Below are 27,597 nucleotides of genomic sequence, written 5' to 3'. Positions count from 1 at the left end.
ACTTTAACGAAAAATCACGTTTTTATACTAAAAAGTCAAACCTGAAACTATTCACTTTACCCTTTATGCCTGTCAAGTAATTCGATTCATAACTTAAAAATCACGTTATATGCTTTCAAGTAATTTAATTCATAACAATTGACAGCTCAACATTAGTCTTGCATAATATTCTAGAGCTGATCTTATTTTGTTTTTATCGTTAAAACTCAAAATTTTTAAACTTTGTTCTTTAATTTTCTTTTTTTTTTCCTTCTATATTTTCATGCTTCTACATTAATTAAAAAAATTACTCCAACAACGACCACATAAGTGAGTAAAATCCTTACTGTTGGATTCTTTTATCTTACTAACATTTTTAGTATTACACTAGAAATATAGCCCGCGCGTTACTGCGGGATTAGAAACCGTATGATAAAAATATGTTTCGAAGCTATAAGAGATTGTTAAAGAAGGTTAATGTTATTTACACTCAAAGATATTTGAGCTTTTTGAAAGAATTTTTACATGAGCAGAAATTGGGTGAATGAAGCTCTTGAAATTCTTTAAACCATTATGAATAGCATGACCTGTGAGTGATTGATAGGGTAACAAAAATTAGTAAAAGAGTGAAAGAATATTATACATGAAACTATATTATTGGAACCACTTAATGGAAAGTTGTAGAGCTATGGTATACTCGGCTATAGTTTCAAAACCAACGAAAGAATGCAAGACATAATATATACACAGAAAAGTAAAAACTAATAAGTTTGAAAGATACGAACGATTGAGCATGCAGAAAACGTGGAGAGCGATTGAGAAAAGGGAGCACCAAATTAACTGTTTTTCCTTTCCTTCCCTTCCCTTGCTGCATAAACGGTAGAGTAGCTCTAGTTTTTCAGTTTTTTTCATGCCATTCTTCATGCCAAGCCAAAATCAACAACTAAATTATAACATGCATGTTAATAATACCATGAAAAATTCCACTTCAATATACATGCATATTATTTTCTTAGTTCATATATGAATTGGATATTATCTCTTCCAAAACCACCAACCAAAATAACTTCTCAAAGAGATTATAAATAGAAGAGAGTGGAAGCTTTACCCAAAGCCAATTTTGCGTAGTAGTGTTGTGCTACTCTCTCCATTTTCTTATTTTTGACCCAACAAACAATATCTGCATTTAAATGCATAATGTTTTTCTTTTCTTTTTTAATAAAAAAAATTTCAGTAAGCCCATATCAATTCCAGAACATTTTAAAAACCGAAATTAGGCATAATCACCATTTCATCAGCATATGCGAAGGGTCTCAAAACATACCAAGAAAAGGGTAGGCAACAAAAAGAAATTAAACGCAGAAACTCAACAAAATAAACAATTTAGAGTTTAAGCATCTAAGGTACAATCTTAAAGATAAGAACTTACAGAGATTATCAGGCAATTTCAGTTTTTTGAATTGGGGATTAAATGATTCAAATAAGCACTTGAAAGAGTGATTGATAACAAAAATCTGAAGTCAACACAACATGCAGTCATCTACAGAGCTCAAATACACAATCACTAAACATAGTCCACCACTAATCCATACACATATTTGGTTAAAGGAAAAAAGCGAGTTTAACCCGTCGTGCCACCACAGCATCTTGAGGATCATCCGTGAGGAGCAGAAAGCAAAGTTTGTACAAAAAGAAGTGCTGTTTTCAATGTTAGGGGGCCTTCCAACATATGAGATACATACACCAAAAAAAACATTATTAGTGATCCCTATGCATATTGTTTCTCTGAGTATTCCAATTCAGCAGTCCTAGAATCTTACACAGTGGCACTTGGCTGTTTCTCTTACTCTATGAACTGTTTTTTCTTTAAAGCACACTCTGCTGATAAATAGATTATTCACAAAAATTATGAAATACAATTGTACATTGAGTGCTAATAATTTTCATAAATTGGCTAGTTACATTTCCTCACAACTTGAGTGATGTCTAAAATAAATGATGGATGAGGTTATAGTTTATAAGTTTCACATTTACATTTACCCACAATTTAAGTGGTATATTTAAACTCCAAACGATGCATAGGTTATCAAGCAGTTACATCATTATTTTAAAAATTCACATCCAATAAGAGTATAAATACACCTAATTGGTAATATCTTGAGAGAGAGATACCTGGCAATGGGTCGACTTGCAATGAACTAAAGAACTCGACTTTTTCTTATGATTACATCACCACCTTCAAGAAATACATTAAACAGTAAAATCAGAAGCGACAACACGAAAGAAAATCCCAAGTAAAGTTCTCATTAGCAGTGAAATTATTAGTATTGCACTAAAAGATTTAGAGATAAGGAGATAATGATTTAAACAATATTATCTCAATAATCGTTCGGATAAAGAGATTATGTTACTTGTCCAAAACTACCAATCAGGACCACAGATCAAAACTAACTGTCAAAACCTTTCATAATAGTAAATTATTGTTCTTTCTTAAGATTCCAAATACTTGGATACACAATCCTTTTATAGTTTATATGGATACTTGACCCTCATCAGTCTTATATACTCCCTTCGTGGCCATGAGACTTTTTTATGAGAGCATTAGACAGAAGGGCATGCTTTGAGTATTTAAAATTTTTCAATTTCTCAGTTTTCTTTAAACCTCATGATATGCCGATAATAGTATAAAGATGAATGAACAAAAAAAAAGAAAAAAGAAAGGGTTAAAACCAAAGGAGAACTGAAATAGAGAAACAAAGAAAGAAAACCATAAATGGAACCCAAACACAAAGAGAGTGAGAGAGTTAAACCCAAAAGCTTAACGCAATCTCATTTGCATACCATTTGACCATATTAAGAAAAATATGAAATTTGCAACCCCATTTGACCATATTAAGGATAGAGGGCACTCACATCGTTGTAGTAGTACACTTCTTTGTTATGATTTTCCTCAATACTGCCATAAAAAAAACCCAAAAAGCATAAAAATTTAGAAGCAGAAAAGAAAAGGTTTGAAATTGCCATTGGAAATGCAGAATGTACAGATGGAAACCAAATTGAATTATTATGCCCTCTCTCCTCCTCTCTCCTCCTTTAATCCATATACTGGTAGTTACTGTCAATCTATTTAACTTATTCCCTACTTCATCAAAACAACCAAGAAGTATAAAAGAGCAAGGTTAATTCTCACTTTCTTTAATCAAAATGAATTCTACTTCTTCCCATCTATTTGCACATCCCTTCAACACTCTCAATTGATATTAAAACAGAAAACAAATTGTTGCAAGAAAGAAGCGAGAGGAAACATCGAGAAGGGAAGCCGAACAGTGAACAACCTGTGTAATTTTGTGAAGATTGGCAAAGAGATCCTATAGAGATGGGAGAAAATGACACTTTCTTCAACTCTATAAATATAGTTTCTCGTGACCGTATCTGAAATTTCATATTTGCAACGAAAAGATAATCATCAAGTGATTTATTGGACGAAATGCAGAGAATGTGTGCGATTATCAGCAAAATTAATCATAAACAGCTGCTGATTTGACGAAACACAGAAACGGAGATACACGCGCACGAAGCTAAAAATGCTTCCTTTTGCTTCGAGAAAATACACACAAACATACATATATATATATATATATATATATATATATATGTGTGTGTGTGTGTGTGTATTGATTACCTGTAGTGAACGAACAATCGAGATCTTGAAACGCAATGATCGAAGAATCAGAGATGTTTATCTGTCCTAGGGTTTCTGAGATATCAATGATTTAATACCCCTCTTCTCTTCGGAGAAGAAGCTCTCTCTCTCAATCTCTCTCTCCTCTCTCTCTCTCTCTCTCTCTCTATCTATCTCTCTCTACTATTTCTTCTGGTTAATGTCTGGGGTTTGGATTGAAATTATATTTTGTTTTGTCCTTTTTAATTTAATTTATTATTTAAATGTTTTTTGTAAAATTTGATTGTCAACTTTGTATCTTTTGGATGCACAGCCTTGCAAGTTGCAAGTGGCGCCTTTTTATTCCCCCTTTCCAGTTCATTTTTGCCTACCCAAAATCCTATTCTGGGATTAAAGATGGTCAACAAAGTTGAAACCACAGAGAAAATTTACATTTCATAACCGAGTTTTTTTGTTTTTGAGACATTTTTTTTATATTTCTATAATTATTAAAAATGTGCGGATTTAGTCCTTGAATCGTTACAGTTATTACTTATTGTGATTCTTTTTAGAATAATGTGTTGATTTAGTCTTTGAATTATTAATTCAGCTTCTAAACTATTTTTTTTTCTTTAGAAAAGTAAGCCCTTTAACTCATTAAATTTGCCAATTGCATTTCTACTATAAGACTCAAAGCTATTTTATTCAAATTTTCGTCGAGTCACGTAACTTACATGTAATACATTTTAAAGTATACGTTAATAGTTTTAATGCGTTTAAGAACTTATTTTCTTGAAAAAATAATGTATAGAGTTAAATTTGAAGGGTATGTCGGCAATTTGATTCGTAATATATATGCAATATTAATTGCTTATTGACAAGATAATAACTGTGACATCCCACATCGCCCAGGGGAGTGATCCTTATATGTATATTCTCATCCTTATCTATCACGAGACCTTTTGGGAGCTCACTGGCTTCGGGTTCTGTAGGAACTCCAAAGTTAAGCGAGAAGGGGGTTAGAGCAATCCCATGATGGGTGACCCACTGGGAAGTTGCTCGTGAGTTCCCAAAAACAAAACCGTGAGGGAATGGTAAGCCCAAAGCGGACAATATCGTGCTACGGTGGTGGAGCGGGGCCGGGAAGTGATCCGTCCCGGGTCGGGATGTGACAATTTGGTATCAGAGCCTATCCCTGGTCGGAAATGTGCCGATGAGGACGTCGGGCCCCTAAGGGGGGTGGATTGTGACATCCCACATCGCCCAGGGGAGTGATCCTTATATGTATATTCTCATCCCTACCTATCACGAGACCTTTTGGGAGCTCACTGGCTTCGGGTTCTGTAGGAACTCCGAAGTTAAGCGAGAAGGGGGTTAGAGCAATCCCATGATGGGTGACCCACTGGGAAGTTGCTCGTGAGTTCCCAAAAACAAAACCGTGAGGGAATGGTAAGCCCAAAGCGGACAATATCGTGCTACGGTGGTGGAGCGGGGCCGGGAAGTGATCCGTCCCGGGTCGGGATGTGACAATTTGGTATCAGAGCCTATCCCTGGTCGGAAATGTGCCGATGAGGACGTCGGGCCCCTAAGGGGGGTGGATTGTGACATCCCACATCGCCCAGGGGAGTGATCCTTATATGTATATTCTCATCCCTACCTATCACGAGGCCTTTTGGGAGCTTACTGGCTTCGAGTTCTGTAGGAACTCCGAAGTTAAGCGAGAAGGGGGTTAGAGCAATCCCATGATGGGTGACCCACTGGGAAGTTGCTCGTGAGTTCCCAAAAACAAAACCGTGAGGGAATGGTAAGCCCAAATCGGACAATATCGTGCTACGGTGGTGGAGCGGGCCCGGGAAGTGATCCGTCCCGGGTCGGGAAGTGACAATAACAGTATTACTCCATAAAGTGTGTTATCTATAAGTAACATGGCTTAAATTGATGAAACATTGGATAGACTAGCTTTGAATCTTATAGTAGGGATGAAATTTTCAGTTTTAATGATTTTAAGGACTAGTTTAGAAACTTAACTTTTGCTTAAGTAATAATTTAGGAACCAAATTGAAATGTCAGTTCACCATTTTTAGGGGTAGAAAACCTAGAGACTGAGATCATCTTGTTCTCTTGGTTATTTTTTAATCAGAAATCTAAGGGTTACGACATATTTTACTATAGTCTTAAACAAAATGGGTGAATTTTTACAAACTTTTAATAACCATTTCAGCTTTTAGTTTTTAGGTTTTGGTTTTCTTTTTCTTTTTTTTTAATTTAAAAAAATTATAATTAAAAAATAGTTACCAAACAACCATTTAGATTTATAAATGAACATTTGGATTAAAAGTAAGCATACTAGAGAACTCAATTTCAACACATACTTCGATATTCCCAAAACGAGTTTGACTCTCTTTTTCTTCTGTGAAAAGAATTGAAGTGATAATAATATTCTCTTCAATCAATAATTTAGATTATTATAAACCCTAATTCCCGAACCAACAATAATCTAACCCCAATTTAGAATGTTAATAGCATTAGTAGGGCCATTTTAACTTTTCTTTTTGGAGTTATGCAACTTTTTTGCACACAAGCAAGCATTTCCTTTGGTTTTATTTTCTTATTACAAACGCAAAGTATAAATGAACAATGTGGAGTGAGTTGTTGACAACGACATTTATTATCTCAACATAATTAATTAGTTAATCAATTAATTAATCAAATTAAATTGATTAATTAATTAATTAATTAATTAATTTAATTAATAGGGTATTGACAAATAGGAAGAGTGAGAGGAGGAGTCGGCACTTAAAAAGTGCATGATGGGAGACAGCCAATTCCTCATCAATAAAGTCAGCAACAAGATAACAAATTCGGTACAATATAAATCAAACATGTCCACATTTATTCAACCTAATTTGGAAAGAACTTGGCTGCTGAAGTCCTACTAACAACCAATCCAAGATGGACACGTGTCCAAGTTTTGATTAAAAAAAATCCAAATTTGAACACGTGTCCATCCCGGATTAGTTGTAAGCAGGATCGGCTGTTGAATTTACAGGCAATCCCAAAACCCTAAACGGTTGGATTGTCGAAATTCATTGTTGATTGGGCCCCAGAAGGTGCCTCTTTTTGGGATCCCTATGTATACACGCATACAAATGATATTGAGCAAGGAAAGTTTTGAACTCAAAACATTGACTGCAGAGAGTATGCTCTTAAACAATAACAAAGAGCACCAAGCACGACCTAATTACGCCAAACTCACAAAACGTAAGGAAACCATCACCGAAATGACGTTAATTTTGAGCCAAGAAAACTCATTCATCTGTTTAACATATACAACACTATACTAACCTACATGCCGTGTAATTCGAAATGAATCTGGCAGCATACGAAGTCATGAAATCCCTAAAAAAACTCCTTGTGCTCATACAACATGTAAACACAAGCTTACTTACAAAGCCACTGGTTAAGGGTTCGTAAATAAGTTTGCGAATCTGAGTACTATCTACAACAGATGACAGGCTCGACTCATGTATCAAGCAGCTTCTTCCACCTGGCATACCCGAATATGAGAAAGAAGAGTAACACGGAAAATGCCTCAAGCAGCATCTCTAGATCTTCTACGTCATCGTAATCCATATTGTTACTGTTTACCAAGCTCCCACTTCTGTTAGAACTAAGCCGACGTAAATAGGGTGCAGATATGCTATTTGAAGCAGAACGCCCCAACAAAGCCTCAGGCTGTTGATTCTGCATCCATTTCCTTGTTAAATATAAATGTGCCATATCTTCATTGTCATCCAACAAATGTTCGAGTTCATCCCTCACCTGAAATCAGACAGACACACGCTTCTAACTCAAAAGGAAACAAAAATATAAATATTAAATAGTGGCATACAGATAAAACATGTATGCTAAGTCCCCATTTTACAGAAACTTTTTCTAGCATATTGTCAAATAGCAAAGAGTATCAACTTCTCTTTGTACTCCTGCACAATCTAGAAACAGCTAAAGCCTCAATCCCATGCACCACACAAATTCAATCCCACGCACCATACAAATTCAATCCCACACCGACAGCTAAGTATAAAAGGATTCTATCAAGTTGCCATGAGAAATGTACATTTTTCAGCTAAACTTGACACCTCTTCCCTAGCAACAGTCATATAAAGTAAGTTATATGGATGTTGGTTTTGCCACCCCATCAAGTAGAAACAATTTCAAGAGAAGCCCCCTGTCGATCAATTTTCAACATAATAAGACCTAACTCCTGATACGATTCACTTCATATGCACTCAGTTATACAGGCTAACAATGTCAATACTAAAACCAGAACAAGTCTAAAGGAAGTGTGGTAATAAAAATCTCATCAGAAATATCTTATCATTCACCAGAACGTGAGGGCTTTCAAAAATTATTCAAACCTTCGTGTCACTTACACATAGGAGGATTTAGAAAATGGAACTCTGTCATCTCAAACATCATAATTTCAATTTCCTAAACCCTTTTATATTTACTTGTGCATTAAACTTAGGCTAAGGTTTGATTTAAAGTTTGGGCCTTAGATGCCAGAAACCTTTGCTATTCTTCATATGGCATGACTGCAGGAAAGGCTATAAAAAGAACAATTGTATTACCATGTGACTTAAAATATGAAACACAGATAAACGTAACTCAACAAAACAAGAGTTGATGACAATGGCTCTCAACTATAATCAAATTATTCAGTGTGTCAAACAACCATAGCATCTAGCCCAGACAACCAACCCGATGCAACTAGGCAACCAGAAATATATGCTGAATAAATGTAAAGATGCTTTTATTAGTGAATTGAATGGCATTTTACGAGCGCACTACCATTACAAATTTCTATCTTTGATATATTGATGTATCTGTTTGTTTCAGTTCCTAATTCATGAAACATTCTTGAAGCAGATTCTGTCAAGACACTTAATTGGGGTTTATTTATGTCAATCTGGGATTTACTGCTTTATATTCATGGGTGATAGTGTTATATTATTTAAGGCACCAGTGGCTCCAAAAACCTTTTTCAGTTTTCAAAACAAATTGAAATATCACAAAAACTATGAATTGACAAACATTTTAACTCCAAGTTGCGTCAGGTTATTAATTCCCGACATAATTGAAATTAGACATGCAGCATAGCAAATCATCTGAAAAAATATAACAAAGAAAATAATGACAAATGATATCCCTCAAGAAGAAGGGTTAAGCAAACATACCTTCTGTACACGTGCAAGCAAACGCGTAAGAATGCTTTTCAAACTCCTCACAAGTTCAAGGTTCTTGGTGCTAACATTTCTAGCCAGTTCATCTAAAACAGGGTAGGCTTCTCTCTCAAGGTCTGCCACACTAGAATTCAAGTATGTACAGACAACTTCTAATGCAATCTCCAGAACCTGAAACTCAAATGGGAGATCACACTGCACACCTTCAACGGCTTCAGGAACAGGTAACCATTGCTTTCCGCTTGAAACAATCATTCCACTAGCTAGTTCATCAAGTGGACTTGCTTCTTCTATCCTGGATTGCCTTTTCTGAGGAAGTTGTTGCCTTAGCTGATCCCCAAACGGAAGAACCTCCTGCCGAAGAGGATCAAGCAACAAAACCTCTTCCGCTGTAACTATAGCCTTTATAAACTCTAAATTAACCACCATGGCCTTCTCCCTAGCTGCAATTGAAATGAGAAAACATATTTCCATTGGTCATCATGGTCTGCTATGGCTACACAATTAAAAAAACCAGCAAATAAGGTAACCCTAACCCTAACCCTAATGAGAATTCACATATAAGATAAAAAAGGGGAGGAGGAGGAGGAGTACCAAGGATGCTGGAGGAATGGGAGAAGACAGGGCCGAGAATCCTCAAGTCCCGGGCGGGAATGGCGGCGCGTCGAATAATAGCATTCTTGTCACACTCGACGAGCTCTGATCCGCCAAAGCGGTCAAACCGCATCCAAAGCCTGGCTCCTCCGGCCTTCTTCTTCCCCTTCACGCCACCGCCGCCAGCAACAACAGCGTTCAGATTATTATTATTGTTGTTGGTATTGGTACTGTTGATATGGACATTGGAGGGGGGAGGAGATCGAAACGGCTGCGGCAGCGAGGGAAAAGGGGAAGGGGGAGGGCCAATGAACTTCTTGGGGGGGCCGGCGGCGGATGCTGCTGCTGCGCTTGAAAGAGAAGGGACCCTTCCCCATTTTTGCTTCTCTTTCTCTTCCCGTTCCGTGTGTGTATTTAAGCGAGTCATGGATCTTTCTCTTCCCCTTCTTCTCTCCTGCTCCGACTCCGACTCCGACTCCGAATCCGCCTCCTCATCATCCCCAGCCGCTTACTTCTTTCACGTTCTCTCTCTCTCTCTCCCAACTCCCAAACGCACTTTATTTGATTTTTAATTGTTTTTATATACAATAAGGAACGCGAAAATTTTATTGGCACCAGATGCCACAGACACCTTTTGTGTGCCGTGGCGGTCAGGTAAAGTAAGGGGATGTATTCAATAGGGTACCACTATGTTTGAACAGAGAAAATAAACATAGAATTTTGGTAAATGTTAAAATTTATAAATTAATAGGCATAAATTTTCTTATTTAAATTTATAAACGTAGAAATTTAGAATTTCTGCATGGAAAAAAAACTTGGAATTTGGGACCTCCAAATCCCAAGTTCAAATTCTATGTAAATAGGTGTCATTTATCAATTTCTATGATTGAGAGTTTAAAAATAACAAATTCCATGTTCAATTCCATTGTTCTTTTAAGTTAACCAAATAAGAAAATTTACAAATTCTAGAAAATAAAATCTCATCATTTCAATTTCCGTTATTTTTAAATTCATTAGTAATCTTAAATTTCTTCACCCAAACATTTACAAATTCCTTAGAATCATTTTTAAGTGATTCTCTAAAATTCAAGGTGTATTCATTTAGGATTCTAAAGAAGCTTATAATATTCCATGTGTATTCAATTAGAAATTGATTTTAAAGAATTTAAGAAAGTTGAGAAATTAGAAGGAATTAGAGAGATTTAGTAGTTTATTTTAAGCATCCACAAATCACCTCTCCCCATTACGGAATTGAATCAAAATTTTATTTGGAATCTCTACAAATCAATTAAACTCCATAAAAATCCATGGATTTATAAATCCATTAAAATCTCTCAATTGAATACACCCCCTAAGTGTTATAATATAAATGATTGAAAATTTAAAAATAAATAAACAATTGTATCAGGAAATTTGGAGTATCGGGCCATGTTTTCGATAGCGAGTGTAGCGTGTAATGTAAGTTGTAATCATAGTTAAACTCATCTAACTTAAGAATATATACACACAATCCCTTTAAGGGAAGGAATTTCTATTTTTATTTTTTAAATTGAGATTAGTTATGCTACGCACTTCACATCGAACTTCAACTCTATAAATATAGTTTCTCATGACCGTATCTGAAATTTCATATTTATAAAGCAAATCTTACAATTTTATTCAGGAAAAGAAAAAAAACCAAAGAAAAGACAAAATAAATTGGCACAAAGACTCCATTTGTATAGCAGAAAAGTAGAAACAAACCACACAAACGCCTCTAACAGCTGAAAAATAGTTAATAACATTCAACAATTGCAGCATAGAGCTTCTTCACAATGCGATTTTGGAACTGAGAAAATGCATTGCTCCATGGCACATTAGACAACAATGAACCAAGAACAATCCAAAACCCGAATGCAAATCCAAGCCCCAAGCTCAAATAGAATCCACCGTCGTCAAGTAAATAACCTTGTACGTGCTTGTCATCACCTACCGGTGGCATGGCCTCATTTACACTGCAACGCTCTTTCAACGGAGGTCCGCATAGTTTGTTGCCAACATAACTAGACTGATCAAAGCTCTGAAGCTGAGTGCTTATCGGAATCTGCCCTATCAGCTTGTTATAAGACAAATTCAGATAACTGAGAAATGTCAAGTTCGATATGCTTGGAGAAATTTCACCAGAAAGTTGGTTCACAGACAAATCAAGTGACTCTAACATTTTCATATCACCGATTTTGGAAGGAATTCTTCCAGCCAAAAGATTATTGGATAAATTCAATGTTTGCAAGATAATGAGGCTAGTCAGCTCTTCGGGGATTTCTCCAGATATCATGTTGCTTGAAAGGTCCAAGCTAGTTACCAAAAGAAGCACTGTGTCATATTTCACTTCTCTGCCTTTGGTCACAAAATCCGCTTTCTCTATGTAGGCCTTACCATTCATATAAAAAACAACATAGCCAGTGGTACCTACTTTGCTTGAAAGGGTAGTGGCCATGGATGAAAAATTTTGGAAGCATCTTGGTATCGTTCCCGACAGATTGTTATAAGCAAGGTCCAAGATTTGGAGATGTGTGAGACTGCAGAGTTCATCTGGAATGAAACCATGGAACTTATTTGAACGAAGACTAAGAACTGTCAAGCTTGGGCCAAACCATATTGGAATGCCTCCAGCAAACTTGTTTCCAGCAAGGTCAAGAAGAATCAACCACTCACAATTTTGTAGGGACACGGGTAATTCTCCCGATAGGCTATTATTGCGCAAGTACAATGATCGAAGGGAAAGTAAGTCTCCAATAGAGCTTGGAATTTTCCCTGTCAAATTGTTGTCTTCTAAATTCACAGTTGTTAAGTTTGGCCAGTATGACAGACAATCAGGAATTTCTCCATCGAGGAGATTGTTTTCAAGATGAAGAACATGAAGGTTTTTAGGTACATCACTCCTATCACAAAAGAAGTGAGAGAGAGTTCCTGAAAATGATGAATTCGAAAGATCTAATGCAATCACTGCCGAAGACACAAGTGGCAATGAACCGTTGAACTGGTTCGATCTTAAGTCAATTACAAACTTTGAACCCATAGAGAAAGAATTGGCAAAAACTATGTTTGGAACCTCCCCGGACAATTGATTACTCGAGAGAAACACATGGTTATCTACATCATATGAAAAGATGTTCCAGAACCAAGTCGGAATGGTACCTGAAATTCCTGTATTGGACAAGTTAAGAGCAGACAATTGATTTTGACTTTGAAGCCATGTAGGCAACTCTGATGGGTCCAGACGCCAAGAACCTAAACTCAAGGTAGAAAGTTGAAAAGGAGGAACCCAGTCATAGTTGGTTTTAAGAGTCAAGGAGTTATCATCTGCAGTAAACACTTTCAATCTTGTAAGATTAGTAAAATGAGCTTCAGAGACAACACCCTCGAATGAATTATGATCAATGCTCAAGTATTGCAAGCATGATAGATTTCCTAAGGACATCGGAAAGAGACCTGAAAAATTATTATTCGAAAAATCTAAATAATCTCTTTGATCAAAACTACACCGAGACAAACTTTCTAAGATTTCTGATACCCTTCCCCTAAAATTGTTATAACCTAGACCAACAGAAGTCAACCTACAAAGATTTCCCAAGGAGTTTGGGATTTCCCCTTCAAGCTCATTCCCACTTAATTGAAGATCAACAAGGGCTGTCAAGTTTCCAAGGGAACTCGAAATTTCACCATGGAAAGCATTGGAAGAAAGATTGAGGGACTCAAGATTGCCCAAACTGTACAACCATGTAGGTATGGTAGAGTTGACATCATTCTCAAAAAGATCAAGAACTTTAAGATTTGTCAAGTTCGCAATACCACTTGGCATGTGATGAAGTTCGCAGTAAGAAAAATGCAACTCTACCAGCAGAGAAGGGAGTGTGTTTACTTGTAACCAACGAGATGCATTGGTAAGAGCTACATAACTCATGTCAAGATGTTTCAACAGAGAAAGACCAGAGAGCCATTCAAGATTCTCGACCATCAAATCAGAGTTGCGAGAAAGGTCGAGATAACGTAGACTTGAGAGATTTCCCAACTGATGAGGAATGGTTCCGTTGAACCCTGCACCCGAGAGATCAAGATATCTTAAAAGTTTAAGAGAACCCAAAAAGCTGGGAATCTGTAGTCCTTCAAAATTGTTGAAGCTTAAGTCCAAGTGGCTGAGATGCTTTAAATTGAGTAGAGAAGGATTTACCTTGCCACCCAGCATATGTACCTCACCAGTCACTTCATCCAAATAACCAGCAAGGTGGAGCTCACGGACATGACCGGTTAAATTACTGCAGGCAACACCGGTCCAGTTGCAACAATCGCCTTCACCATCCCAAGAGGAAAACATATTTGAAGAATCACCGAGATCTTTCTTGAACATAAGAAGTGTTTGTCTCTCATTTTCTTTGCAAGGCAAATGGACCAGGTTTCCATTGCATAAGGTAAGTGTAAAAGACGCAATGGATAGAAGAAAGGTGAGTAGGTAAACAAGTCTCATGACTGTCATCGTATAGATATGGAGTAGGTGATGGATGTGAGGAATGAGTAATTTAGAGTAGTGCTATATATACACACGTTAGTAAAGAGTAAAGGTCCAACCTCGGCCCTACTCTTTATATTTACTACAAATCATTTTTCTACATCCCTCCCGGCAAAGACGGAAGCGGGTCAAGAGATTTAAGACAGAAAGGATGGTCCATCCCCAAAACAAATTCCAGGCAGTGATGGATATGGTTCATCCCCAAAGAAACGTCAGGACCATATATAGCAATAATTGATCTACTTAAATTAGTTTTAAAAATCATTTTCTGGAAGAGAATTGAAGTATAGATTGACGAGGCCGAAAGCCCTTATTTTACTCTACTACTATTGGATATTTAATTGAGAAAATTATAATTAGATGCGTCATTGTAGACATTTAGAAGTGAGTCAAGTCATTTTTCTACATCCAGACCTACAAAGTCGTTATGGAAAAATTTAGGGGTAAATGAATTTTAATCCTTGTATTAGATTAATTTTTCATTAAAACCTGGTGTAGTATTAGTTATTTGATCTTGGTCCTCCATGTCATCATGATTACTATAACTCATATTTTGTTGTTTTTAAACTCCTTAATGGCTCTTTTTGTTCCCATTGTGCCCCTATAATTAATTATTCGACCTTCTTGGTATGTTCCACATTATTAGAAACTAATTTTGACTTTGATTAATTGATTTCTTCCATGATTTATATATAGTGCCGGGAAAGATTTTTCATATCATCATGCCTAAATTACAAGATGAAAAAAGTTAAGGCATCAAACGTATAACACACCAACAAAGTGTGTGTATCTAAATATTAGTACCTAGTTGAAAAAAACCTAATCATAGTATCTAGTTGAACGCATCTAAATCATAGTATTTAATCGAATGTATCTACGTTATAGTACCTAATCAAATTTATCTAAATTATCGTACGTACCTAATCGAATGTATATAACTTATCGTACCTAATCGAATACAAATGCAATAGATCAAACCCAACTCCAAACTCAACAATTCATACACTAATAAAATGATCAAAACCCAATAATAAAATCAACCATACTAAATAACAAAAAAAAAAAAAAAACCCTAATATAATAAGAAATATCACAAGCACAATGCCACAAAAAAAGTTACTGAAGTTGAACCCATTCTCTTCTTTGCAAATCGTTGGAATCCACCTAGTAACACAAGCCATATGCCATTCAAAACCAACGGAAAGAAAATAGAGAGAGACCTAATGCAAATGATGAGAAAAAAGGGGAAAATCGTAATTAGCAAATGTATGTGAAGAAATCAGCCAATATATGGATGGTTGCCTCATCTCTTTTTCAATTGCAGAAGCCTAATCTCTTTTTCTAAGGAGAAGCTTAATCTGTCACTCAGTACTACGGTATGGTGGTATTTCTCTTCACTTGGAAGTGAGAGGTCTTAAGTTCGAATATTGTGAATGACGAATTCGATACAAAATTAAGCTACCCATTGTGTGGCTTAACCGAATTCTCCCTCGATATACTAAAAAAAGAAGAAGAAGCCTAATCTCTAATTCATTTGATGTTGCATCTTTAAATGCTCATTTCGAATTTAAAAAAAAAAAAATTCATTCAATTGTGAAACCATTCAAAAGCAATACTTCGGGGTAATATAGGATAAAACATAGTCAAATTACATAAAAGAAATTAAATATGACGTGTAATAAAAATGATGATTTGGACACGAGTCAAAGAACTAAAATTAGTTTTTAATCATTCTTACATTATTTATCTAAAAGTAATCATTTTTAAGGACTAAAATCTAGTTTTCTTAAAAATTTATATGTCGGTCAAAAACATGTGATTGCAAAATTTGATATAACTTTCTTAGAGTTATGATTTTTGAGGAATGACCAGTCCTCAGATCGAAGGATTTATTTGTTGATCAATTAAATTTTATCTTGGTCGATCTGAAAATTTTCCTTTTTCTTTTTCAGATGAAAATTAATAACTATTTTTTCTGGAAAATAAAATAAAATAAAATTCCTTACTTTTTTTCATCATTCATCTCTTTTAGTGGTAGACAATGTTCTGCCCTAATTAATTAGGAGGAGAAAAACAAAATAAACAAGATGTTTGGAACTAAAATAAGTTTGGCCCAATGATTTTATTTCACTCAAGTACCAATGGCTATTTAATTTTAACAGAAGAGAACAGTAATCGAGGCCCAGGATTTGAAAGTACTACACACATTGCGTTGTAGGCGACAAACACCCTTCAAGCTATACATTTAACCCAATCGGATTTTACTGAGGAAAAGCTACGTTTCGATGGCATTTTTGTAGTTTTTGAGGAGATGAAAGCTCAAATTGCAATGTAAGTTCTTATCTTATGTCATTAATCACATCAACAACTGGGAGCATAAAGAATTATTTTGAGAGTAAAAAGCTTAAACTAGGAGAAATGTATGTTCTATATAAAACAGCATAAACAAAGAAGAAAACGACACTCAATTTACAACTTAAAAAGATTTTAAAGCTCTGCAACCTACTTTCTTTCCAATTCCTTTTGTAATCTTTGTACTTGTATTCATGTTTAAGGCGTTGCTACATTGCATGCAGTATCGATTTCTTTTAAGAAAAATTCTTTTCAAATCACTTCATCAACCTGTACGAACTTCTCGACTAGCAAGAAAGTTTGCCCAAATGGGTCCAAACATGTCTGTGTATCTCTTGTATTTTGCATCTCTTTCAAGTTATTACTTTGTAGTTGGATATTTTCTAAGCATCTAACATTATTTCCCTTCTATTCTTTCATTTTCATAGTCTTCGATGCATTTATGTAAACATATCTATGTGAGAATTGCAAACTGAATTCAACTAAGAGCCAATCAATTTGTGTCTTTCAAGTAATTTGATTCATAACTTAAAAATCACATTATGTGCTTTTCAAGTAATTTGATTCATAACAATTGATAGCTCAACATTAATCTTGCATAATATTCTAGAGCTGATCTTAATTCCTTCTTTGTCATAAGATGGTTCTTTTTTCTTTTATTTTTTCCAAAGAAACATATGATTGGAGGAGAAGTCTTTGCTCAACCTTGGAATTTTGTGAAAAGAGCTTCCTTTTTTCTACATCCATCCCCCACAAAGATGGCAGACAAAGTGGTTGTGGAAAATTTATAAGTCGGTCAGCAGAAAAGTTGTTGTAAGGCATGCAGACAGTAATAGTTGAGCAACTTGAATGGGCAAAGAAAACCCATACCACAAGAAATGAGAGAAAAAGGAACATGACACGTTCTCGTGTTTCACCTTGTTTGCAAATTGCAAGGCGCACCCAGATTTTCTTTACATAGCGGCTCGTAATGCGAGAGACGCTTAGTAACATGAGACATACAACTCAAAGGTATTAATTTTATTTCATAATAATTTCATTTCATTTCATTCATCGTAATATATTTTGTTGTAAACTAATTTTTGTTATACAATACATTTCGATATACTTTGTCTTCTTCATTTAGGCACATTAAATTAATTATAATACATTTCGGTGCATACATTTAGGTACACATATTTCGGTACATACATTTCGATACAAACATTTAGGTACACTGGTTCAATATAATACATTTCAGTACATATATTTTGGTTGTTACATTTTGATGCATTTATTTCGGTACACACATTTAAGTACATTAATTTAATATAATAATTTTGGTGCATACATTTCAGTACTAGCATTTAGATACATTAATTGAGTCTTTCAAATTTGAAGAATGTTAAATAAAATTAATAAATTAAAAAAAAAAAGAACTTTGGTCAAAAAATAAATTAAAATGTGTTTATTAATAAATTTAATGGGAGAAATTGAATAAAATACACATTAATTATTTTGAATTAAGGTCATATCAAGGGACTACAATCAATATGTAAATATAATACCAGATTTATTTTAAAATTTAATATTCTTCAAGGATTAAAGTTGGAAAACCCCTTTAAAAACTATTAAAAAACTTACTACAAGAATAGCCATATAAGTGAGATTATATTTTTAATGTTAGATTCTTTGATCTAACTTATTTTTTAGTATTACATTTTCATTTGATTATTTATTGATTTAAAAAATATTTTTTTTCACGGGAATCGGGTCGTGTCATATTATTCGTTAATATTAACTGGTCAGATGATATTACTGTTCATTTTAACGCACGACACTTTAGATATTCAGTATGTCACAAAAAGGACACGAACACAAAAAATACAACACAAATGCCCTACACTTTATTGGTTTTAAAATTTCCCCTTAAACGATTAATCCACTTTATTGGTTATAAAACGTCAGGTCATTTTTCTACATCCAGACCTACAAAGTCGTTATGGAAAAATTTTTGTCGGTCAAAATCATGTCGTTGCAAAAATTCTAGTTTGTTGGTTTTATGAAATACATGTCCTTTTTGAGGAATGAGCAGTCCTCAGATCGAAGGATTTATTTGTTTATCAATTAAATTTTATATTGGTCGATCTGAAAATTTTTCTTTTTTTATAGATGAAAATAAAATAAAATAAAATAAAATTCACCACTTTTTTCATCATTCATCTCTTTTAGTGGTAGACAATGTTCTGCCCTAATTAATTAGGAGGAGAAAAAAAAATAAACAAGATGTTTGGAACTAAAGTAAGTTTGGCCCAATGATTTTATTTCACTCAAGTACCAATGGCTATTTAATTTCAACAGAAGAGAACAGTAACCGAGGCCAAGGATTTGAAAGTACTACACACGTTGCGTTGTGGGCAGCAAACACCCTTCAAGCTATACATTTAACCCAATCGGATTTTACTGAGGAAAAGCTACCTTTCGATGGCATTTTTGTAGTTTTGAGGAGATGAAAGCTCAAGTTGTAATGTAAGTTCTTATTTTCTGTCATTAAGCACATCAACAACTGGGAGCATAAAGAATTATTTTGAGAGTAAAAAGCTTAAACTAGAAGAAATGTATGTTCTACGTAAAGCTGCATAAACAAAGAAGAAAATGACACCCAACTCACAACTCAAAAAGATTTTAAAGCTCTGCAGCCTACTTTCTTTTCAATTCCTTTTGTAATCTTTGGACTTGTATTCATGTTTAAGGCGTTGCTACATTGCATGCAGTATCGATTTCTTTTAAGAAAAACTCTTTTCTTTTCAAATCACTTCATCAACCTGTACGAACTTGCTCGACTAGCATGAAAGTTTGCCCGAATGGGTCCAAACATGTCTGTGTATCTCTTGTATTTTGCATCTCTTTCAAGTTATTACTTTGTAGGTGGATATTTTCTAAGTATTTAACATTATTTCCCTTCTATTCTTTCATTTTCATAGTGTTCGATGCGTTTATGTAAACATATCCATGTGAGAATTGCAAACTGAATTGAACTAAGAGCCAATCAGTTTATGCCATTCAAGTAATTCGATTCATAACTTAAAAATCACGTTATATGCTTTTCAAGTAATTTGATTCATAACAATTGATAGCTCAACATTAGTCTTGCATAATATTCTAGAGCTGATCTTATTTCTGTTTTTGTCTTAAGATTTTTTTTTTTCCCAAAGAAACATATAATTGGAGGAGAAGTCTTTTCTCAACCTTAGAATTTTATGAAAGAGCTTCATTTTTCTACATCCATCCCCCACAAAGACGGTAGACAAAGTCATTATGGAAAATTTATTGGTCAACAGAAATAGGACAAAAGTCACATGGTTGTAATCAGGCATGAAGATGGTAATAATTGTTCTACAAGTTAGAGGACAAAGAAACCTAGACCACAAGAAATGAGAGAAAAAGAAACATGACAAGTTCTTGTGTTTCACCGTGTTTGCAAATTGCAAGTGCATCCAAACTTAGTAACCTGAGAAATACAACTCTTAGAAGGTTCTCTGAAATAAACGTTGTGCAATGAATGAGTATAAGTCATTTAGAAGACAAATTATGTATCAGAGTTTACTCTCATTGGTCAAGGAAGAAGATTATATCTATCAAGACAATCCACCACTTGCATATATAATTATATATCTCACGATGAATAATATTCTATAGGTCTTATTTCTTTTATTTTTGTCTTAAGGTAGACAAAGTCCTTGTGGAAAGATTTATAAGTCAGTCAAGAGATATACGGCAAAAATGATGGCTCATCCCCAATATAATTCCAACTTCATCCCAAAAGAAAAGTCACAAGAGTTCTAGGAAAAAATAAAAAATAGTCACGAGAGACTTATGGCTAGTTTCGGGTTGATGTGTTGCGATGAAAAAAAAAAGCGCTTAGCCTTGATTCTGTTAATGGTTTACATTATTGGTTGATAGAGAATCAAAGCAAATTTACCGATGAATTGCAATTTCAAAAAGAAAATCTGAAGAATAAAAAAACGAAATACAACGAGAAGAATGAAGCGTAAACGTAATCAACAATTAAATTTAAATTTATAGTTTGTGGGATTATGGTGACAATCAACGAGCATTTGTAAAATTTTTTTTTTTTTTGAGTTTTAACGAAAAACCCACGATATTGATCACTTTAACGAAAAATCACGTTTTTATACTAAAAAGTCAAACCTGAAACTATTCACTTTACCCTTTATGCCTTTCAAGTAATTTGATTCATAACTTAAAAATCACGTTATATGCTTTTCAAGTAATTTAATTCATAACAATTGACAGCTCAACATTAGTCTTGCATAATATTCTAAAGCTGATCTTATTTCTGTTTTTGTCTTAAGATTTTTATTTGTTCTTTTCCAAAGAAAGGTATAATTGGAGGAGAAGTCTTTTCTCAACCTTGGAATTTTATGAAAAGAGCTTCCTTTTTCTACATCCATCCCCCACAAAGACGGTAGACAAAGTCGTTATGGAAAATTTATCGGTCAACAGAAATAGGACAAAAGTCACATGGTTGTAATCAGGCATGCAGATGGTACTAATTGTTCTACAATTCAGAGGGCAAAGAAACCCAAACCACAAGAAATGAGAGAAAAAGAAACATGACAAGTTCTTGTGTTTCACCGTGTTTGCAAATTGCAAGCGCATCCAGACTTAGTAACCTGAGAAATACAACTCTTAGAAGGTTCATTGAAATAAACATTGTGCAATGAATGAGTATAAGTCATTTAGAAGACAAATTATGTATCAGAGTAAACAGAGTTTACTCTCATTGGTCAAGGAAGAAGACTATATCCATCAAGACAATCCACCACTTGCATATACAATTATATATCTCACGATGAATAATATTCTATAGGCCTTATTTCTTTTATTTTTGTCTTAAGATGTTTTTTTTTTTTTTTTTTTTTTTTTTTTACCGGTGAAAAGTATATTTGGAGGAGATTTTGCTCAACCTGTGAAATTTATGAAAAGAGCTTGATTCTTCTACATCCAGCCCCATAATGACGGTAGACAAAGTCCTTGTGGAAACATTTATAAGTCAGTCAAGAGATATACGACAAAAATGATGTCCCGTCCCCAATATAATTCCAACTTCATCCCAAAAGAAAAGTCCCCAGAGTTCTAGGAAAAAATAAAAAATATTCTTGAGAGACTTATGGCTAGTTTCGGGTTGACGTGTTGTGAAAAAAAAAAAAAAAAAAAAAAAAAAGAAAGCGTTTAGCCTTAATTCTGTTAATGGTTTACATTATTGGTTGATAGAGAATCAAAGCAAATTTACCGATGAATTGCAATTTCAAAAAGAAAATATGAAGAATAAAAAAACGAAATACAACGAGAAGAATGAGCATTTGTAAAATTTTTTTTTTTGGAGTTTTAACGAAAAACCCACGATATTAATCACTTTAACGAAAAATCACGTTTTTATACTAAAAAGTGAAACCTGAAACTATTCACTTTACCCTTTATTTTGTTTTTATCCTTAAAACTCAAAATTTTAAAACTTTTTTCTTTAATTTTCTTTTTTTTTTTTCCTTCTATATTTTCATGCTTCTACATTAATTAAAAAAATTACTCCAACAACGACCAAACGACCACATAAGTGAGTAAAATCCTTACTGTTGGATTCTTTTATCTTACTTACATTTTTAGTATTACACTAGAAATATAGCCCACGCGTTACTGCGGGATTAGAAACCGTATGATAAAAATATGTTTCGAAGCTATAAGAGATTGTTAAAGAAGGTTAATGTTATTTACACTGAAAGATATTTGAGCTTTTTGAAAGAATTTTTACATGAGCAGAAATTGGGTGAATGAAGCTCTTGAAATTCTTTAAACCATTATGAATAGCATGACCTGTGAGTGATTGATAGTGTAACAAAAATTAGTAAAAGAGTGAAAGAATATTATACATGAAACTATATTATTGGAACCACTTAATGGAAAGTTGTAGAGCTATGGTATACTCGGCTACAGTTTCAAAACCAACGAAAGAATGCAAGACATAATATATACACAGAAAAGTAAAAACCAATAAGTTTGAAAGATACGAACGATTGAGCATGCAGAAAACGTGGAGAGCGATTGAGAAAAGGGAGCACCAAATTAACTGTTTTTCCTTTCCTTCCCTTCCCTTGCTGCATAAACGGTAGAGTAGCTCTAGTTTTTCAGTTTTTTTCATGCCATTCTTCATGCCAAGCCAAAATCAACAACTAAATTATAACATGCATGTTAATAATACCATGAAAAATTCCACTTCAATATACATGCATATTATTTTCTTAGTTCATATATGAATTGGATATTATCTCTTCCAAAACCACCAACCAAAATCACTTCTCAAAGAGATTATAAATAGAAGAGAGTGGAAGCTTACCCAAAGCCAATTTTGCGAAGTAGTGTTGTGCTACTCTCCATTTTCTTATTTTTGACCCAACAAACAATATCTGCATTTAAATGCATAATGTTTTTTTTTTTTTTTTTTTTTTTTGATTAAAAAATTTTCAGTAAGCCCATATCAATTCCAGAACATTTTAAAAACCGAAATTAGGCATAATCAGAGATGGACCATTTCATCAGCATATGCGAAGGGTCTCAAAACATACCAAGAAAAGGGTAGGCAACAAAAAGAAATTAAACGCAGAAACTCAACAAAATAAACAATTTAGAGGTTAAGCATCTAAGGTACAATCTTAGAGATCATAGAAAATAAGAACTTACAGAGATTATCAGGCAATTTCAGTTTTTTGAATTTGGGATTAAATGATTCAAATAAGCACTTGAAAGAGTGATTGATAACAAAAATTTGAAGTCAACACAACATGCAGTCATCTACAGAGCTCAAATACACATTCACTAAACATAGTCCACCACTAATCCATACACATATTTGGTTAAAGGAAAAAAGCGAGTTTAACCCGTTGTGCCACCGCAGCATCTTGAGGATCATCCGTGAGGAGCAGAAAGCAAAGTTTGTACAAAAAGAAGTGCTGTTTTCAATGTTAGGGTGCCTTCCAACGTATGAGATACATACACCAAAAAAACATTATTAGTGATCCCTATGCATATTGTTTCTCTGAGTATTCCAATTCAGCAGTCCTAGAATCTTACACAATGGCACTTGACTGTTTCTCTTACTCTATGAACTGTTTTTTCTTTAAAGCACACTCTGCTGATAAATAGATTATTCACAAAAATTATGAAATACAATTGTACGTTGAGTGCTAATAATCTTCATAAATTGGCTAGTTACATTTCCTCACAACTTGAGTGATGTCTAAAATAAATGATGGATGAGGTTATAGTTTATAAGTTTCACATTTACATTTACCCACAATTTAAGTGGTATATTTAAACTCCAAACGATGCATAGGTTATCAAGCCGTTACATCATTATTTTAAAAATTCACATCCAATAAGAGTATAAATACACCTAATTGGTAATATCTTGAGAGAGAGATACCTGGGAATGGGTCGACTTGCAATGAACTAAAGAACTCGACTTTTTCTTATGATTACATCACCACCTTCAAGAAATACATTAATCAGTAAAATCAGAAGCAACAACACAAAAGAAAATCCCAAGTAAAGTTCTCATTAGCAGTGAAATTATTAGTATTGCACTAAAAGATTTAGAGATAAGGAGATAATGATTTAAACAATATTATCTCAATCATCGTTCCGATAAAGAGATTATGTTACTTGTCCAAAACTACCAATCAGGTCAAAACCTTTCATAATAGTAAATTATTGTTCTTTCTTAAGATTCCAAATACTTGGATACACAATCCTTTTATAGTTTATATGGATACTTGACCCTCATCAGTCTTATATACTCCCTTCGTGGCCATGAGACTTTTTTATGAGAGCATTAGACAGAAGGGCATGCTTTGAGTATTCAAAATTTTTCAATTTCTCAGTTTTCTTTAAACCTCATGATATGCCGATAATAGTATAAAGATGAATGAACAAAAAAAAAAAAAAAAAAGAAAAAAAAAAGAAAAGGGTTAAAACCAAAGGAGAACTGAAATAGAGAAACAAAGAAAGAAAACCATAAATGGAACCCAAACACAAAGAGAGTGAGAGAGTTAAACCCAAAAGCTTAACGCAATCTCACTTGCATACCATTTGACCATATTAAGAAAAATATGAAATTTGCACCCCCATTTGACCATATTAAGGATAGAGGGCACTCACATCGTTGTAGTAGTACCCTTCTTTGTTATGCTTTTCCTCAAAACTGCCATAAAAAAATCCAAAAAGCATAAAAATTTAGAAGCAGAAAAGAAAAGGTTTGAAATTGCCATTGGAAATGCAGAATGTACAGATGGAAACCAAATTGAATTATTATGCCCTTTCTCCTCCTTCAATCCATATACTGGTAGTTACTGTCAATCTATTTAACTTATTCCCAACTTCATCAAAACAACCAAGAAGCATAAAATAGCAAGGTTAATTCTCATTTTCTTTAATCAAAATGAATTCTACTTCTTCCCATCTATTTGCACATCCCTTCAACACTCTCAATTGATATTAAAACAGAAAACAAATTTTGGCAAGAAAGAAGCGAGAGGAAACATCGAGAAGGGAAGCCGAACAGTGAACAACCTGTGTAATTTTGTGAAGATTGGCAAAGAGATCCTATAGAGATGGGAGAAAATGACACTGAAATAGGAATCCCAATCCAAATATCATCCCAGAAACAAAACCTCCCCCTTTCCAACTGTGAAAGGAAGATTACAAAAGATCATGGAAAGGACCTGAGCTTGTCTTTCCATGGGTATCCCCATGACCCCCTAATAAACTCGCATAAGTCACGTCGTGTAACATGTATTTACTCCATAGTCCATACAACAAAATTCCACATAGAACTAGTTCCAAGAGTAGCGAAGAAATTATCAATGTTATTTAGTCATACATTTTCATATATACTAAAGCAATATTACCCTCACCAGTCATTTCCAAGTCAATCCATACCAGTGGCATTTTGTACTCTTCGGTATCTCTGTAATTTGCTTACTCTGCTTCTCATTTATGAGTGACATGTTATCAGAGTCATTGACTTTTTTCTTGCTATTGCCTACCTCAAAAGATGCATAATCAGAACTAAGATACTCATATTTTTCAATCTGCATACAGGGATTATCAACAAATATTCACCTAAGTAAATCATTTATTATGGTTATTACTTATTATATATGCCCAATGCCTAGTCTATCATGAATATGCTTACAGTTCGAGAAAAAATGGCTAAGAAATAAGTTTTGTTTTTACTTTTTTTATAAATAAAAATTTATACTTCAGCTTCATCAAAATTGCAGGGTCCATTCAAACAGTACGAACTTTTTTAGAGAAATATTAAGAAAAATAACCTAAAATGGTAGTTCATAGATTCAGTTGAGTTGTAAATGTTAGTATACAACATCCGAATATATTGGAAAGATAAAAGTAAATAGTAATCAACGAAATTTTCCTAGTAGAACTTAGACCTGGAAATTGTCGAAACCAGCTCAATTTACAGGAATCAAACAGAGGATAAGAGAAAATTGGTCCGAGAAAATACCATGGTTGCGGATGAGCTGACGACGACAAAAGGGAGAGACAGCGGCGAAGGGCTGGAGTCTCTGGAACTCTCATCGTCTGCTGTGTGGAGTAAACCCTAAAACACTAATGTGCAATTTGTATTAGGTTTTTGGATAGAACCAGAAAATCAGCCCTACACCCATCCCTCCCTCACTCTTTGTCTGTCTCCAATCGCTTAATCCTACACCTTTTTGGACAACCATACTTCTCCCTCTCGGTCTCTGTCTCTCTCATTTCAAAGTCAGATTCTTTATCAAATTCAACAACTGGATTTTGACAAAAAAAAAAAAACTGGATAATTCACACAGAATGAAAAAAACCCACTCACATCGAGACGGAGATATTTCGGAAGCAGCGCAAAATAGTCCTGGAGAAGATCAAAGCTGTTCTGCATTAACAAAATTGAAAAAAAAAATCAAAAATTTAAATTACAACTAAATTTATTCATTTCTTAATTGAAATCCAGAAAAAAAAAAATGGAAAAGTTAAGCAATGCAGAGAAAACCCAGATCCCACCCCAAATTTGTACTCGAAGCCTTTTTACAATTCACGGAACCATGAATCAGAGAGGAAGCAGAGGATTGAGTATGGGGGAGGAGAGACTGCAAGAGAGAGAAAGAGGAGAGAGAGGGTGTGTGTGTTTGAGCGCAGTGGTGACAAATCAAGTTCTATTACCTGTTTATTTTAATGTACAACCTATTAAATATCATGTATATCACGAAAACGATACGAACATAAAAATACATAACAAATGTCCTCCTCTTCATTGGCTTTAAAAAATTTCCCTAAAACGATTAATCCAGTTTAAAATTGCAGCCCCTCTCCCCACCCCACAAAAAAAAAAAATGTTCACATTTTAACCCAAATCAAACATTAATCCATTTCCATATCCCAAATCGAATTGCCAGAAAGCAAAAAAAATATATATTAATAAATATGAAATATATCTTTAAAATCGAATTCCCGCTTCGGTGAGAAGTTCCCTATCCTTTTTAAAAATGCCGGATCGGTCTGCCTCAAGTGTACAAAGTGGAGCCTTATTTTATTTATAAGTAAAGTCTTGATCTAAATATGGGCTAAGATATCAAATGATATTTTTTTAACATGTGGATGAGAGGAATAAGTGACTGATCAAGAGAGATGCGAGAAGTAGGTTGTACTGTAATCTAACGTTGTGATGTGTGAGATTTCGCAAACGAAGCAAGTTCTACTATACTATTGTACTAACCATTTGCGTTCATTACAACACCTTCGCCCTACATACGTAAGCTTATCGAGGTTTGGAACCCTTTTTCTATTCAAATGAAAAAATTCAGGCACCTACCAAATTGGTAAGGCAGACGTATCAATCCAACCTGTACTATTCTCATTAAAAAATTTACAAGTGCTAACGACAATGGGACTCTTGCGGGCAATGAGAAACTTAAAAAATAAAGGAAAACTAATGAAAATGGCTTAAAAACTTTGAGTTTTAATGATAAGGACAAAATAAATGGTAAAATAAATAGTACCAGGATTAATTTTTTAGTGCAAAAATGTGGTTTTTCTAAGTCCGGCCAGGGATGGGGCATATAACAAGAACCGCCTCTAATATTCATCGGGGTCTTAAACAAACTACTACA

At 34.3% G+C, this 27,597-nt stretch overlaps 1 protein-coding gene and 2 long non-coding RNA genes across 10 annotated transcripts; all 3 read right to left on the bottom strand.

Moving 5' to 3' along the window:
- Nucleotides 1–171: 171 nt before the first annotated feature.
- LOC103938088 lies at nucleotides 172–26,633 on the bottom strand. 8 transcript variants are annotated; one of them, XR_007259579.1, is made up of 9 exons: nucleotides 26,492–26,633; nucleotides 26,304–26,363; nucleotides 25,956–26,196; nucleotides 25,345–25,472; nucleotides 24,590–24,632; nucleotides 1,409–2,215; nucleotides 1,088–1,159; nucleotides 765–847; nucleotides 176–566 (listed from the first exon to the last, which is right to left on the bottom strand). It is a non-coding gene; the product is annotated as an uncharacterized LOC103938088 (long non-coding RNA). The 8 variants fall into 8 exon arrangements; XR_007259574.1 differs by having other exon boundaries at nucleotides 172–566; nucleotides 765–1,159; XR_007259576.1 differs by lacking the exon at nucleotides 176–566 and having other exon boundaries at nucleotides 573–922.
- LOC125478780 (receptor-like protein EIX1) lies at nucleotides 11,093–14,188 on the bottom strand. The gene has a single exon (XM_048587380.1). It carries the CDS (start codon nucleotides 13,988–13,990, stop codon nucleotides 11,252–11,254), a length of 2,739 nt encoding a protein of 912 aa, XP_048443337.1. The 5' UTR covers nucleotides 13,991–14,188; the 3' UTR covers nucleotides 11,093–11,251.
- On the bottom strand, nucleotides 23,126–24,583 carry LOC125478782. Its single transcript, XR_007259581.1, has 2 exons — nucleotides 23,856–24,583; nucleotides 23,126–23,564 (listed from the first exon to the last, which is right to left on the bottom strand). It is a non-coding gene; the product is annotated as an uncharacterized LOC125478782 (long non-coding RNA).
- Nucleotides 26,634–27,597: the final 964 nt, after the last annotated feature.

Source organism: the organism of the source record quoted next, unplaced genomic scaffold (assembly GCF_019419815.1).
Source record: "Pyrus x bretschneideri cultivar Hongxiangsu unplaced genomic scaffold, Pyrus_bretschneideri_v1 Contig265, whole genome shotgun sequence".
Classification (NCBI taxonomy): Eukaryota; Viridiplantae; Streptophyta; class Magnoliopsida; order Rosales; family Rosaceae; genus Pyrus; species Pyrus x bretschneideri.
Note: the sequence above shows the minus strand (reverse complement) of the source record. Positions and strands in the feature narration are given on the sequence as shown.

Bases quoted from the DNA above. Each gene is read 5' to 3' on its own strand.
- LOC125478780 (XM_048587380.1), bottom strand. From the start codon at position 13,990: ATGACAGTCATGAGACTTGTTTACCTACTCACCTTTCTTCTATCCATT.